This window comes from Haemaphysalis longicornis, unplaced genomic scaffold (genome assembly GCF_048455015.1).
Source record: "Haemaphysalis longicornis isolate Haplotype H1 unplaced genomic scaffold, Haemaphysalis longicornis Haplotype H1 scaffold_10, whole genome shotgun sequence".
Classification (NCBI taxonomy): domain Eukaryota; kingdom Metazoa; phylum Arthropoda; class Arachnida; order Ixodida; family Ixodidae; genus Haemaphysalis; species Haemaphysalis longicornis.
This window is the reverse complement of record NW_027526204.1, coordinates 109,643,044-109,655,953: the sequence shown is the minus strand read 5'-3', so window position 1 is coordinate 109,655,953 and position 12,910 is coordinate 109,643,044. Positions and strand designations below refer to the sequence as shown.

The window sequence follows — 12,910 nt, the reverse complement described above, 5'->3', positions numbered from 1 at the left end:
CAAAGATTGCCTCACACTAACACACACCACGGCCGATGAAGACGAAAGTGGTGCTCTCCTCCTGGCAATGAGGTATGGGCAGCACAAGAACGAAAGCCTCCAAATAGTCACAGATTTCAGAAAGGCTATGCAGAATATCATAAATGGAAGAATTCACCAACGTCTTAAAAAGCTGGAGCCAAAAACACCGAATCAGTTCCACCGCATTGTCTGGACTCCAGGACACGAGGAGCTGGAGGGAAACGAGAGAGCTGACCAGGCTGCGCGACATCTTACAAACCGCGGGGCTAACAGTCCTAGCCTTGGGCAGTCCTTTCCAAGCGGCTCTGGAGAATCCCTCACCGTCCAACGAGGTGAACGAGCCATTTCCCCTAACCCGGACAAGAACCTTCCTGGCGCTGAAGCTCAAACACTGAGGCAAATCCAGACAAACACTTACCCTAATAAATCCCGGCTATTCAAAATGTTCCCTCAAACCCACATGGACGCATGCTATGAATTCGAAAACCCTTTAAACTTATTTCGTGCAACATGGGCCTATGGTCTACCCTATCATCTAGCCTTCAGGACACACGCCCACAAACACGGTCGCGTTATGGGAGCCAGCTCTGGCCAGCTCCGACTTTGGGATTCAGAAGGACTTAATTCTTCGAGCCCGGAGAGGACCAGAATAGTCTGAAGCCCTGGAAGGAGAGAACTACCCATAGGGCAATCGCGACTCCTCCTTTTTAAAGACGATAGTCTTTCTTGGGCTGCTTGAACGGGAAAATTTTGGTCTGTCTGTCTGTCTGTCTGTCTGTCTGTCTGTCTGTCTGTCTGTCTGTCTGTCTGTCTGTCTGTCACTCCATTCAGCCAGCCGGCCAAACTCAGCAAATGCTGCGCAATAGTCTCATATACTGTCAGTCGAATCTGAACGTCTAAGTCCGGTTTCAATGTTCATACTTGTCAACATTGTTGAACAAGAACAAGACGTTACTCAGATACAAGGCAGAAAATCAATACATGAGTAATATTTGCAGTTTTCCTTTATTAAAAAGTTACGAGTGCTTGCTTTTTTTGCGATAGCAAATAAAATACTACATCAACTGTAGAAAACCGTCGCCTGCTGTTGCCCGCGCTACCTGACGGAATTCGAAAAAATCAAACGGCAACAGCAACGAAAGGTTCGACTAGACATTCCGCGTTCCGCTTGGAACGTTCGTGGAGTAGGGCAACGTGGTTCTATACATAGAGTTTCTTACTAGCTTACCTCAATGGTTCTATAAACGTTGTGGTCGGGTGCCTCGATTCACGCGTGTCACCGCCGTACGGCAGCGCTGGCATCGAGGCACCCCACTTGTAGTAGTGGAACGCGGTAAATTTAAATTGAGTTGAGCAGACCTTTAGCGTGTTATCCTGGAAGGAACGAGACGGGAGAGGAACAGCATAAGAAGTGAGCGGGAAAGAAAAGGGTTGCATTTACTTGCCAGGGGCGTTAGTCGACTATTGTCTTGCGTCGACATTTGCAACGAGAGGAGCAGATACGCGGCCAATCTTTTCCTAATAAACGTATCTCTCTCTCCGTCAGTCTGTCTGTAAACTCGATGTATCACACTTTCGCCGCAGAAGAAAATGCTGTTAATAAGGGCTGTAGGACCTTAATACCTTGATATCAGACTTCTACAGTGTCTTTCTAGCAATGCATTTGTGCGCAGCAGTGGAGCACACTTTCAAGGGGCTTAGTGTATAGCTTTCTGTAGGTATACATTGGGTTTTGCGGAAATATTTAATATAAGGCCTCAGAGACGTTATATTTTACACAAGACCTCCGGTATTGCCCCAGATGAAAAATGTATTTCCAGCAAAGCACTTGTCTTTACTTGTGCGCAAAACTTCAATGAAACTCGGTGCAAATCGTTGTGGGTGCAAGGGATGCAACGGAGATATTTAATAACAGTTCCTGGGGTCTTCTTCCTTTGATATAAAAAAACTGATAAAACACATAAAAAAGCTCTTCCCAGTAATGCATACGTGTCTAGAAGTGAAGCTGACTTTAAACTGGCGACCCACCGCGTTTGTTCAGTGGCTAAGGTGTCGCGCTGCTGAGCACGAGGTCGCGGGTTTAATTCCCGGCCGCGGCGGCCGCTTTTCTGATGGAGGCAAAAAGCAAAAACGCCCGTGTGTACGAGTTTCGCCGCACGTTAAAGATCACCAGGTGGTCAAAATTAATCCGGAGCCCTCCCCTACGGCGTGCCTCATCGCCTGCGTTGCGTCGGCGCGTTAAACCTTACAATCCATCCATCCGACTTTAAACTGGCTCAGTATACAGCCTAGCGACTTCAGCAGTTATTCGGCAAAAAACACACTCGAAAGATTAAGCAATTATTTTACAATTAAGTTATACTTCAGCGTACATTCGTCCCTCTTATTCTTTTATTCGACTTTGAACGAGAAGTACGACCAGATTCCCCTCAAATGAGTGGGTGAAAGACAGCGTGACTGACGACACAATTCATTCACGCAGACCCGTCAATGAGTGCGTCGCGTTCCCTCCCCTCTGCCTTCGATGTTCCTAATCCATCAAGGTACGCGCTACGAGGGGATGCGGCGGCCACGCGGAGTGAGTTGTCACTGGATCGGTCGCTCCGTCTCGCGGAACGACCGGATTTCCCCGGCACGCACGTTCAGCATGTTTCCGTCTGTACTCAGGTGTGTACCCGGGGGGAATCATCGACATGGCGAGGAGGTCCCGCTATTTCCGCTGCCGCTGTATGCGTGAGTACGTTGCCCCGAACCGTGTCCCGACAACGCACGGAGAGCAGAGGAAGAGCGTCCTGTTGACTTTTCGCCAAAGGTCGAGCCAAGCGACCGCGGATGATTGATCGGCCTTATCCACCGACTCGGCATCCAGTAGAACTTCGTTGCAGCAACGGCTCTTAGCTCGGTTATAATAACAGACCCAAACCCCGGTTCGGGAATAATCAAATTCCTGACGAACCTCTAATTTCATTTTGGTTTCGAAATGCTTGCTTCAAGGGCACTTTCCTCGGACACCAGATTTGTAAAACCTTTTGTTCTCCTTATCGATCGAAACCACGGCACTCAGTTGAGATTAAGAGTAAAAAAGACCAGGCTGAGAGGCCACGGTGTGTCAAAATTTGCATCTCGGTGAAAGGCTTCATCACTCTGGCTGCCTTTGCGTTGTGTTTGCACTTGTGCGAGGTTCAAGACTGCATGCGTAAAAAGCGACAGGGTTCAGCGATAACGCCAGTTCAACTCCGGGCTAACATATTCAAAGAGCAGGAAAGTCAGGCCACTCATGCGAACTACGTTTACCTAACTTAGTCTTATCACGTTAGCTGTGACAATACAGGTTCTCTAAGAGAAAGCTTGGCTCCTCTTACCAGGACAGGACATACCGTGCGGTAATCTCACATCCCTTAGCTCCCAAACCCCGTCGATACACGACAAACATATTATAAGTAAAAGTAAACAATAAATTACGCCAGCCGAAAGTCACTGAATGGGGCCAGGCAGCTGATTCTACTGACCGCACCTGCCGCGGTGGCACTGTGGCCAAGGCGTTGTGCTGCTGATTCCGGGCCGCGGCCGCCGCTTTTCTGACGGAGGCCGAAAGCGAGAACACCCGCGTGTCGAGGTTTCGGCGCACGCCGTTGTAGATCTCCATGTGGTCAAACTTAATCCAGAGCACTCCCCTACAGCGCCCCTCATAGCACAAGTGTAGCATCGGCGCGTTAAACCCCTCAATAAATCAATTCTACTGCTAACGCGCTGCCGCTAGCGAACGAAAAAAAAAAAAGAAAAGAAGGGAAAAAAAAGTTAGTGCTTTGTGATCGGCAGCTGGCAGAGGGCGAGCCGACAGCCCGCTTTGGGCTCTCGATGATATGGGGGGAAAGTAGGTTGGCAACCTTTCGTATGCTTAGGAGAAATTGAATGCTATAAAGATAATCGTTGAGGAAACGAATTACGTCCCTTAGTGTACAGACAATTAGCATTTAGCATTACATTACTGTTACTGATGATGACGAATCATGCAAAAGAAACGATAGACACGCATGGAGGGGGGGGGGGGGAGAAACCTGCACAAAAGCAGATTCCTGTGCTACGGAAACACATGCGACGCTTCCGCCGCCATTGCGAAGTCCTAATTCCCAGCGAAATGCATGCGAGTGCCGAAACCTTGTTGTGCGCGCGCCATAGCCGCGGGAGTGACGCGTCGTCACGCCTGGGCCGTATGCGTTACGGCGAATGACAAACGGAATTTCGCATCGCTAGCCTTTGCGAAAACAAAAACAAACAAATAAACAAACAAACAAACAAACAAACAAACAAAGAAGCCAGCAAGCAAAGAAGCAAGCAAACAAACAAACAAACAAACAAACAAACAAACAAACAAACAAACAAACAATAACGGTGACGACGACAATAAAAATTAACATTAAGAACGACGAGGACGACGAAAACAGAACTAAGCATCACTGGGCTGTACAGCGTGCTCCGGCCAGTCTGTGGCAGCTGCAGTCTTTTTCGATTACCGATTGGCTCACGCATGGATATTTCCTTTTTTGACGGCAGTGCGCGATGCGGGGGGCTGGCGGTTATGAAGAATTAAACGACTTCGATCCCCATTGTTTTTCTCTGGAAAAGCGGTGTCCCGCATTGCCTGTTGTCATACGTGCAGGAACATCGCGTGCACCGCAAGAGTAGCGTACGTTACCAAGCCAACGGTAATAGAGAGAATGTGTAGCCAACTTCAGGTATATCTCTCTATACGGGGGCTTCTTGAATGAATACAGAAATGAAAGCCCGCAGTTCGGCACACTAAGAAAAGCATAGAGAAGTAGTTTGGTCACAAGTTTGGAGAAAGGTTAAGGACGAAAGTTGAGAAGGAGAGAGAGAGAACTTCTTTATCAGTGAAAACGATTACGAAGTGGCGTCTTTGTTATTTCAGGACCCCATGCCTAGTTCCAGCTGCGACGGCCCTTTCCACTAATCGAAGCTGGCCATCCGGACTGGAACTGTACAGCACGCTCGCCCACTGTTCATGAGAAGGGCGAGGAATTGTGCCTATACTGGGACTTTCTCGACACCCTCCAACCATATGGTAGAGCGTGCCAGGTTCGCTACAAACTGACACAGAGCGGAGTACTGGGTGAGATACACTGCAAGTGCAATTTTGTTGGGCAAAGAAGCGTATTTGTTTGAAGCTACCCAAGTGACCTCTCCTGGGCTTTCGTTGAGAATTCGTGGGCCGGGGGATAAACCCTGCGTCCGATCGTGTAAAGCTGAGTGATCTTGTGGTAGGTGAGCAGCGGGCTTGCAGCAGCCTTTATCCTTCGTGGTGCCCTGTGGATTAGCTCTCGGGAAGTATTGTGGGCGGTGTTACTGCCTGGATGATGTAAAGGACCCGTCCAGGGTGAGATCGCACCCCCAAGTGTAGGATGCCGTTAGCTTACTGTAAATAATCCAGAAAGTGACAGAGAATACAAACACCCAAGTAGGCCATCTGATAAGGCACCGTCACCCTGAATCCCAAGGTGGCGGGTTCAGACCTCGCCGTGTGTGCATGTTTTTCTCCATTTTTCTTACCGAGCGCGACTGGTGGCTTTTCGCGGCTTGCACACAAACAAAAATACATATATATATATATATATATATATATATATATATATATATATATATATATATATATATATATATATATATATATATATAGATATATATATATATATATATATATATATATATATATATATATATATATGTGTGTATATTAAGCGAATCAGAAAATAAGAAATGGGAAATGAAGGGCTCGGTGAATTAAGACAGAATAAGGGTTGGAAGTCAAGAAACCCTCGGAAAGCAAAGGGGGGAATGCGGTAGGTCATAGAAACGGATGAAGCATTTTTTGAGTCAGAAGTGGTGAAAAAATGACCGCCGGGTGGGATCGGAACCCACGACCTCCAGCATACCGGTCTGGTGCGATGACCACCACGGGGGGGGGGGGTATATATATATATATATATATATATATATATATATATATATAGCGAATCAGAATAGGAAATGAGGGGCTCGTTGAAAATAACACAGAAATAAGAGTTAGCAGTCAAGAAAACCTCGAAAAGCAAAGGGGAGGATGTGATAGGTCATTGAAACCGATAAAGAATTTGGAAAGACAGAAAGTGGAGAAAAAATGCTCCACTTTCTTTCTTTCTTTCCAAATTCTTTAATCGGTTTAAATGACCTACCACATCCTCCCCTTTGCTTTCCGAGGTTTTCTTGACTGCTAATTCTTATTTCTGTGTTATATATATATATATATATATATATATATATATATATATATATATATATATATATATATATATACCCGCCGTGGTGGCTCAGTGGCTAAGGCGTTGCGCTGCTGAGCATGATGTTGCGGGTTCGATTCCCGACCGCGGAGGCCGCTTTTCGGATGGAGGCGAAAAGCAAAAACGCCCGTGTGCACGAGATTTCGGCGCACGTTAAAGATCCCCAGGTGGTCAAAATTAATCCGGAGCCCTCCACTACGGCGCGCCTCATCGCCTGCGTTGCGTCGGCGCGTTAAACCCTACAATCAATCAATATATATATATATATATATATATATATATATATATATATATATATATATATATATATATATATATATATATATATATATTGTATGGATAATATCCCCCCCTATGTAATGCCTCTCGGGGCCTTTAGGGTATTCAAATAAATAAATAATATATATATATATATATATATATATATATATATATATTGTAAGGCGGGTTTATTGCCTTGACAGCGGGAGGAAGGAGGGGCACCCAAAAGTGGCAAACGGATCGGTGGCCCAGCCGGCAGAATGTCTCGAGCACTCCACGAGCTTCATGCCGATGACGATGCCGCTGCGGTGGCTGACCTTGTTGCCTCGTCGTCGTCTGTACAAACCAGGTGATCAGTCCCCCTGAGCGGGCATACGCCAATCACAAGGACAATGCTGACTGTTGTGGCCGCGTAGCAAATCAGTTGTTCGTTAGTGCTCGCATGGTGGCTGCGCGCCACTTGCTCGTCTTTCGCACTATAATATATATATATATATATCCACGGCTTCCGAAAACAACTGTCGTGCGAAACTCACGATATACTACACTTCATGGACGAAAACGTTCAAACCGAAGCCATATTTTAGATTTTTTGAAAGCATTCCACCATGTCCCTCACATACAGCAAGTTGCTCGCTAAGTTCTGTAACCTTGGAATCCCTCTCAACACAATTTCCTGGATAGAAAAAGTTTTGAGAAAACCGGAAGCAGTACACAAGCACAAACAACTACAATTGACCTCTGCCTGATGTAACGTCGGTCGTCCCCCAAGGTGCTTGCCTTTCCCCACTTATTTTTTTATAATTTACATAAATGACTTGCCTACTGACATATCAACCAGGTTAATACTTTTTGCTGATGATTGTGGTTTGTACTCCCCGATCCGTAATCCAGTCTACAGCGTTGGCAACATGAACTTCAACTGATTGCAACCTGGTGTGATACATAACAATATGTAAAGCAATGTCGATGTTCATCCGCATAATGAACACGGCACATCACGTCCAGAGCATTTATTCAGATACGATCATCCGACATCATCATACAAACACCTGGAGTGCATGTCATCGTCACTGTCATAATCAACCCATGTATATACGAACTATCTGCTCGGAAGCCTCACGCACACTAGGGTATACTTGCGCCGAAAGCTGAACTTAGCCTCGCCAGACATTAAAATGTTAGCTTACAAAACTTTTGTGCCACCGAAACAACGAATGTGCTTGTCCAATTTGGCACCCCTCGCAAATATATCTTACTTCTGATTTAAAAGGGATCCGAAACCGCGCCGCCCGTCTTATTTGCTCCCAGTAGTCTAACGAAATCAGCGTCCCCGCACAAAAAGGACCATTGAACCCTCCGTTACTTGAACCTAGTCTTATCGTTTTTCGGCTGTGCCTCATCCGCGGTTTTTTTTCTATCACCCACAATCACGGCACGTCTCTTGCAACCGCCACACAGAACTTCATCCCGCAGAAACCACCGCCACCGTCTAGCTCCAATCACCCGCTGTACTTCAGCGTGACAACTCTTCTTCTTCCCAAGGGAATAACACTACGGAAAAACCTGCCCGCGTGCTGTAACCGCCAAACTATCGGGTATAAACTTGAAAATCACACGCCGCAATCTGACTGAATGCAATAGACCTATGCCATTTTACGCTTTTGAGCCCTGTTTTTTGTCATCATTGTCCGTGCGATGTTCATTTGTACCTTTGTTCTGTTTTTTTTATTTTTCTATTTTTCTGCTGTTTCAGTATTGTTGAGTTGTATACCCCCCCCCCCCCCCCCCCCCTCCCCTTCCCCGCCCAGCTTATGTAATGCCTTCGGCCCTTTTAGGTGGAAATAAATGAAACGAAATGTGTATATTCGGACTACATGACGTAATTCAGTTTTGCTCAAACGGCATTCCTTTTTGGCATTGTGATCCAGAAACGAATGCTGCCTTGCGACACTTACCAGGAAAACGCTTTAGTCCCGGAAAGCTGAAGGTTAGACACAATGTAATAAATAATGCAGCAGCAGCGTATACGAACAAAGCCAGTCGCGAAGAGTTGGCGAACCAAGAGCGCCCTTTCGCCCTCTTGACTCTCATCGCTCTGGTATTGTGTAGTAGTATATAGAGCCGAGTCAGCACGACGTAGACGTACATCAGTAATCAGGCGGTGCGCCATTGTCTTCAAAAAAAGTCTCGAACTTCCCGCTCTTCGCGAAGGACCAAGTATTTCCTTCAGGGACAGTCGCCGTTCACTGGGTTGCATTCCGATAGCATCTTCGCAACTGAGCGGCCATCCCGATTTCTATCATTAAGCTTTCCGCAGAGAGCCATTTCAACCCCACTCGAAACCGCCGTTTGTGCTTTCTGATCCCCCTCACAGGAGGTCCTTATCAGGCACCGCCATCACAGCAGAGCGGCAGGCGAGTTCAGCACGCGAGTCACGGGCGTTTCTGCAGGGCCATCGCCATTAAGACAGGAAAGCCTTCCGACGGGATCATCACTGTGAGACCAATAAGTCTCCTTCGTTTTATCCCATTGGCCGAGCTCATGAAACCTCAGTGCAGTGCGGCCGAGGCTGCCAATCCCGTTTCAAGGTAAGAACACTGGAGAGGAGCAGACACGGAAGGCTTTTGTTTCTACCTTATCTGTGCCGCTTTTGTCCGAACTACACAGGGAAGCTTGCATGGGCTGGGACGTTCCGTTATCGCAACCGTTTGCCCCAGTTTTCAAGGCGATTAGCGTTGACGATTTCAACAACGCGGGGAAAATATTTCCACCTCGTACAGGCTCGTTGAAAAAGAAACAGTCCTGATTGCGCTCTTCCACTGTGAAGCGAATGGTATGGCTGTTGTTTTTCACTTGCTATTACAGGCGCGGACCCATGAGCTCAACGCCTTGCACTTGGTTAACTTTTAGTCAGTAGTTTAGATCGTACTAGCTAGCCTTGAAGTGGTGTGATGTAGGATGATTTAGTTTGAAGTGGCGGTCTTTGTCGTGATACGAAAAACTCCATTTGCCCAGAGGGGCACGCCAAGGTGTATAGACAGGAAAGGAAATTTCATAGCTGTTGCCGTCGTGTCACGGTGATAAAGATATTTACTGCGGCACTCAAAAAAGTGCGATCACAGCTTCCTCCAGGTTACCGTGGCTCATTCGCTCTTCGCTTACGCTCCACGATTTTTTTTCTTTGCAGATAAGGCGGTGCGGCATCTCTTCAGGAGCTCTTGAGAGAAGATAAGGGCAGAAAAATACGTTCTAGGATGCACCGCGACCACGGAGGAGAGTGAGGCCGTTGACACCGAGCGATGCTAATCTCTTTGAAGGCCACGTTTGTGGACGCATACCTCTAACCACAAGACACACTGGGATTGTAATAGGGGGGAGGGGGGTTGTTTTGTCCGGTACGTGCGTCCACTGTCCTTAAACTTTGTTTCCCAACTTCCACTCCAGTCTTTCGATAGCGATTCTGTTACCATAGCCCATGGGCAAAGTCCACCACTTCCTCTTCGTACACGCTGATGTTTGCGACGCCAGAACATCGGATACCGTTGCAAATGACGCTCTACTTTGTCTGAACATAAAGCCACAACCGTTTGTGAGCACTCACGTAACGGCAGATTAGTGTCCATCCGCCCAAGGGGAAATCCTCGCTGTGCGTGATAGGCAACAGATACAACCACGCTTATTTTCCCGTCTTAAACACAAGATGTGCACCCAGTTGCTCATCAGCAGCTGTTCGAGAGCTTCGCTGGATTCTTGTATATAGCGCACTTGTCGTAGTTTTTTCAGTTCGCTGGACAACTATCCTCGCCCACTCCGCGTGATATGGGGCCAACGCAACATGTAGTTACTTCTGAATGCAGGCTGCAGATGCCGGCCCATGCGTGTATAACGAAGAGCTAAAAAACATGTTAGTGCGGGCTTGTTGGTACGTACTGAGTCTTAACAACAGCGCTTAAACGGGACAGAGGAAGTGATAAGACAGGGCGCTGACTAACGACAAGTTTACTTCACCGTCGCGGAATGTATGCTCTCGAAACAAAGAAAGACATAAAAAGTCGAAAAACAGATAAAGATAAGGGGATGGGAATATCTCGATCGATGACCGACCTCTTCGCGCGTGTCCTTGTGTGTAGATATTAGCGCATTTCCCACCTCCATATCATCATCCACCTTTCCTCATTTTATGTTTTTTTTTCTTTTTTCCGATGGTACATATTCCGCTACGGGCATGCCTTGTCAGTGCAAAGGAATGTTAGGCGCACAACATGAGTACTCACAACCCCGCGCTGTCCGGACCTCGCACCGGCTGTGACAGGGACGTGACCACTTCATTTTTATCATGCCCAGTTTACACCGACTTGCCCTTTGTGCACCGCTCCTGTCAAGCAGTCTACAGCAGAACACTTGGTGTGGAGCTGCCCTACTCTGCAAAAGCTTTTGTACATCACCTCCTGCAGATTTCATATCGTCGATGCGGGCTGCACACGCTGCTGCATTCTTTTTTCTGAAATCTGGAGTGTATTTATATATTTGCTTCTCTTCATACTGCGTGGCAAGCTTTCGCCATAAGAAAGTAGACTTAAGCTGCGGTGAGGGTAGTTAGCTGAGTCACTAGCGAGGAAAACTATTAGAGCATTGACTGGATAATTTATGCTGGTGTACGATGATAATAATAGCCTAGGGTAATTTGTTATAACTTATTCCGGGGGAGGCATGCGCTGTAACGCAGGCCAACACGGGGTAATCGTGTGGTGAGTCCGAAATCGCCGGCCATCATTACAATTTTTTCCGTTGTCAGTGGATCTGAAAAGATCTAAAAAGTCATGATAAACTTTTTGCCGCCTCATCGACATATTAACGGGCTGTAAAAAATGAATACAGAAACAGCAATCGTACCTTGTTCTCAGCGAGTGCCTGTGGGCGAGCTGTCATTGTTCCCTACTCGCCGGCAGGAGGAGGTCCTGACTTCAGTACTCGGAGCTTGAAAACTGGCGAAAACACTTCGTTTGTCACATCGTTGCTCGAGGACACATGCTCCCTGATTCTGGCGATGGCATCCAGTTTATCGACGCCAAGAAAGCTTCAGTAGTCAGCCAGCACACGCCTCCAAAAACCTCCGTGATACACGTCGATTCCACACTACGCACCTCTCGAAAAATGACACGGCCAGAGCGATGCATGCATGCCGGCAACGCTAGTTACTATTCCTCTGCTGCATCGTTCATGCGACGGTGACAAACGGGTACGTCTCTTTCACCGTCCACTTGCACGCGGTCAGCGCGACGCAGCGCCTGTCCACCTGTTGGCTTCAGGCGATACAGGGACCGAAACAACGGCCGCGGCCCAATTTGCATGCGAAAGTAGCTGGCACAGCTGCTGGCGCATACAGTCTATACTGTGACGTGGACCAGACTACGGAACTTTCGGGCTGAGAGTATACGCTCGACACGCTGCTATCGGTCGCGTGTGAAGAGCCACTTACGTCGCTGGCTCCGTGTGTTTATTTACACGAGCCCGGTAGAAAGACAGGCACAAAAGAGGGAAAAAGTTAATTTCGCGGCTCGTTTGTCAGCTCAAGGCGGTTGTTTCGGAGTGGCTCATAGAGAAAGCCCACGCGAGGTATGAAAAGTAAAGGTATAGGGTGCGTGCTTGCGGGCCGCCGTGCGCCCCCATGCACGCAATCGGCGAACATCCCCGCGTGGCACCCTCTGGTAGAAGCGAGGAAAAAAAGAATAGGTTGGAAAGGCAGAAAGGTACAGCGAGATGGGTCGATATAAGTTATAAGTGTCAGCGATAATCTCGATGACTGCTAGCACGCAACTAGGGAGAGGGGACTTGTAAGATTTATCTCTATGCGTTTGTGAACTTAAGATACGAACAACGATAACTCCCAAAGTAAGTTAAAAGAATGGCTGAACGAATTTCTCAGCTCACGTGTCCAACACCTGATATTGGGTCAGTAGGTTTGCGGTTTGAAAAATTTTGGTTTGTTTTACTGTACCCACATGCGCGTGTTCTTTGATATTTTGCGCTGTGTGGCGGATAATTTGGTTAGGGGACGTGTCTGTACGTATATAGAGTCTGCAGTTTGCTTTCAAGAGACCGCGATATCGAGTTTTCGCCGCGCCGGAAAGAGCTGTTGCAGTAATTTAGCTGTCACTTTCGCGCTCGCAGAGGAATTAGGCCCTTAACCTTTAGCTCTTCTGGCCAGTCCGACAGTCTTCGTCACCCAGGACTTCCTTGACGCGGCCGCTGAACGAGTGCACATTCATACGGCATCAGACGCGCTCGTC

At 47.4% G+C, this 12,910-nt stretch overlaps 1 protein-coding gene across 1 annotated transcript in view; it reads right to left on the bottom strand.

Moving 5' to 3' along the window:
- Window positions 1–11,564, bottom strand: part of LOC144159111 (galactose-3-O-sulfotransferase 2-like) — an 80,824-nt gene extending 69,260 nt beyond the window's left edge. Inside the window, exon 1 of the mRNA XM_077690398.1 lies at window positions 11,514–11,564. Coding sequence (XP_077546524.1) covers window positions 11,514–11,549 — 36 coding nt within the window. The 5' untranslated portion in view covers window positions 11,550–11,564. The remainder of the gene's footprint in view (window positions 1–11,513) is intronic.
- Window positions 11,565–12,910: the final 1,346 nt, after the last annotated feature.